Source organism: Mus caroli, unplaced genomic scaffold (genome assembly GCF_900094665.2).
Source record: "Mus caroli unplaced genomic scaffold, CAROLI_EIJ_v1.1 scaffold_17209_1, whole genome shotgun sequence".
NCBI lineage: Eukaryota > Metazoa > Chordata > Mammalia > Rodentia > Muridae > Mus > Mus caroli.
Window position 1 is genome coordinate 21,309 of NW_018389153.1, and position 3,229 is coordinate 24,537.

At 44.2% G+C, this 3,229-nt stretch overlaps 1 protein-coding gene across 1 annotated transcript; it reads right to left on the bottom strand.

Moving 5' to 3' along the window:
- Positions 1-869: 869 nt before the first annotated feature.
- Positions 870-2,794, bottom strand: LOC110287965 (disks large homolog 5-like; the record flags this gene model as incomplete). The annotated part of the gene is made up of 3 exons (XM_021154440.1): positions 870-1,013; positions 1,739-1,940; positions 2,569-2,794. Coding segments are annotated over 3 exons (572 nt in total), but the record flags the coding sequence as incomplete, so codon positions are not given.
- Between the last annotated feature and the right edge of the window lie 435 nt (positions 2,795-3,229).

Below are 3,229 nucleotides of genomic sequence, written 5' to 3' on the forward strand. Positions count from 1 at the left end.
AGCTCCTCCTGCGCCATGCCTGCCTGGATACTGCCATGCTCCCACCTTGATGATAATGGACTGAACCTCTGAACCTGTAAGCCAGTCCCAATTAAATGTTGTTTTTTATAAGACTTGCCTTGGTCATGGTGTCTGTTCACAGCAGTAAAACCCTAATTAAGACAACTGTATATTACTCAATATCTGTTACACAGAGTCATGAATGAATGTGTGCTACAGAGTACTATATGCTAGGAGTAAGAGAATTCATGACAGCACAGATACAGTATGGCAGTGATTACATCATAAAGTTTGTGTCCGTGAGGTAAGTGACATTAACCACACACAAAATATCATTGCCTTGTATACACCTAGGTGGCTATGACTTTACTATGTAGCCCTGGCTGCCTGGAACTTACAGAGATCCATCTCTGGCTGTGAATTCTAGGTCTACAGCAAAGGATAGAACACCTGAATAAGGAAGATGGTCTCAAGAGTCACTACTTGCAAATCAATTTTTGTTCATAAGAAATAGAATTTTTTTAAAAAGCAGGTTTTAAAAGTTCAATTAATATAAAGTTAAAAGAAAAAACAAACAATGAAAAACAAGAACAAGAACATATAACTTCTCAATAACATAGCAACAACTCAAAGAACAAAAAACCAAGACTTCAAACAAAACTCTTAACATAAAATTATTGTTCAGCTGCTTTCTCTTTCTGCATATTTAAGCAGCACAGACCTACAGCCTGTTACTCCTCTTGGACACTTGGTGGCAGTGCAATAACCTCAGTTTTCTGTCAAGGGGAGTTGTCTGAAGAGAAAAGGGAATAACACCCTGAATCAACCATGACTTCCTAGTTAGGGCCTATTCACCCTAAGGAAATGAACTATATGGAAGAAGATTTATCCAAGGAAGATTGTGGATGCTGGGGATGGTGCTCAGCAGGGGGCTCTTGGGATGGCAACTCATTCTGCAGGATGCTCTCTTCTTGGGCTGTGGCCAATCTCAGCTCTCTTGCAGTTTCTGAGACCTGCAAGAGGAAGGCAGTTACTAAGACACAGGCTTGGTGGGGATAGGCATGGCAGCTGTCAGGCTGCTGCCTCCCATCACCTGAACTGTACTTGACAGTCAACATTAATATTTTCACTGAAATTATGGATGCTAAATCTGCAGACAGAGCAAAGTATTCAACAACAGTCACAAAACAATGGAGTGACAAAGATCAACTCAGGCTTCTATCAGTTCCAACCAAGAACATGGCAAAGGAAGAGACCTCAATGGATTACAAAAAGAAAGGAGAAGACCAGAAGACCACATGCCACCCAGATCAATGATAATGAGAAGCACTCATTTGACATTTGTACTGGGCTCTAATCCCGCCAAGATGCATGTACCTGGGATGTCACATGACCTCTGCATGTCTCTGGGTCTAAGGACCCAGAACTCACTCAAAGCTCTGCATAGCATTCCACCTATCATGAGGACATGCAAGAATGTGATATGTTATCAACTGTCACCCTTAGTGGACTACAGATTAAAGCAGAGTACACTTGCCAGTGGCAGCAGTATCTCACAAGAGGCTAATTCAGTGTCTCACAAGAGGCTAACTTCCCAGAATACTTGTGTGAAGACAGAGCAATGAACAGCTACATTCCATGAGGTGGATGGCTGCTTGGGAGTTTGGATCAGAAAGGTCGTGGGTGGAAGCAAAGATGGATCTAATGTGCAAATGGTATCAGACAGTCATAGGCTGACTGAATTGTTTGTCCCTATCTGATGTTCTTGAGTCTCAAGGTTGCTGGTCTTCTCCTGTTCATCTTTACCAACCAGGTTCAAGTCCACCAAATATTGATGAATGATGGCCCAATCAGCCTGAACTTTCTTGCTCTCCTGCTTCAGTATCATCAACTTCTTCTTTATAAGATTCTTCTCCATCAGGAGCCAGCTGTGCAGGTTACTGGAAACACACTCTGTATAGTAAGATCCTGCAGCCTCTTTCTCCCATTTCTACTTACAGGTCCCATTAACCAGACCTGCATCCTGGTTCCCATGAAGACCTAATAACATCCATCTCAATACATCCATGACAACTGTACAAACAGCAAATAGCCATTTTAAGGAAGGAGAAAATTTTGCTGCAGTCCAAACACCAAAAAGGGTCCATGTTTCTCCAAAAGAAAGAGGGATCTCCATCTACCCATGACAGCCCATGCATTGGGGCAATACCAATTAGTAGGGTGCAAGTACAATCAGGGTAGGTCAGTAGAACCAAAGAGGGCATTTTATCCTTGTGTTACATCTCACTCAGCTCTGTAAAACCCTGCCTAGCCTCAGAGGCCCAATACTGCATAATAACCCTCTCATGGTCTGAATCACTTTCCTATCTGGAGGCTCCTGAGGATGCCTGGACAACACCAGGAGGGGTATCTTAGAGACTTAGGAAAACTGAGTCCAAAACATCTAAGGCACAGTGTTGGCTAAAAACCAGAAGGTATAGAATCAGACCTGCAGACTCACCAGTCCAGAAACAAAGGAAGGTAGAAATGGCCATTTCCCAAGTGGTGGCCTCCCTGACAAGAACTTACTGATAGAAATTTATCTCCTTCTTGAGTTCCTGGTTGTTCTCTCGGGCCTCAATGTTTTCCATCTCTAAGTTATGCAGAAATGACATAACCTCCTTCTCCTTCAACTTCAATTTTTCATAGAGCAAATTTTGCCTGTGGTAGGTCCTGGCCCCAGTGTAGGCAGCCGCACGCCCAAAAGATGGTGCTGACCTTGCGTAGGTGCCAGCCCAATCTGGCGCCAGCCCCTCTGGAGCAGGTGTTACATATCAAAGGGCCGAAAGACTGATGAATCCCAGGAGGACACATAGCTCTCCCCAGTGCTGGGGTGGATATAAGCAGTCCTCCCGGGGTTTCCGGAGTTCCCCCGTAGCATGGAGGGGTTCCTGAAATAAAGAAAGGCTGTTGAGAAGAATCCGACCGTGTTACATCTTTTCTTGCTGGACAAGGTGGGCGCAACAAAGTGGTGGCCCGTACTGGGGAATGGAGGATATCATGGATTCAGAACTCTTCAGCTGAGGAACGGCGGTACCGGTAAATCTCCCAAAATTGATCCCTGGTTAAAAGGAGGGATATGATTCTCTTGCCCGTAGACCCAGTGTGGGTAGCTCTTAGTGTTTTTGTTTTGTTTTTTGTAATTTCTGGCCTCTGCTTTTGGGTGATAGGAGCAGTTAAGGCAGGTCAG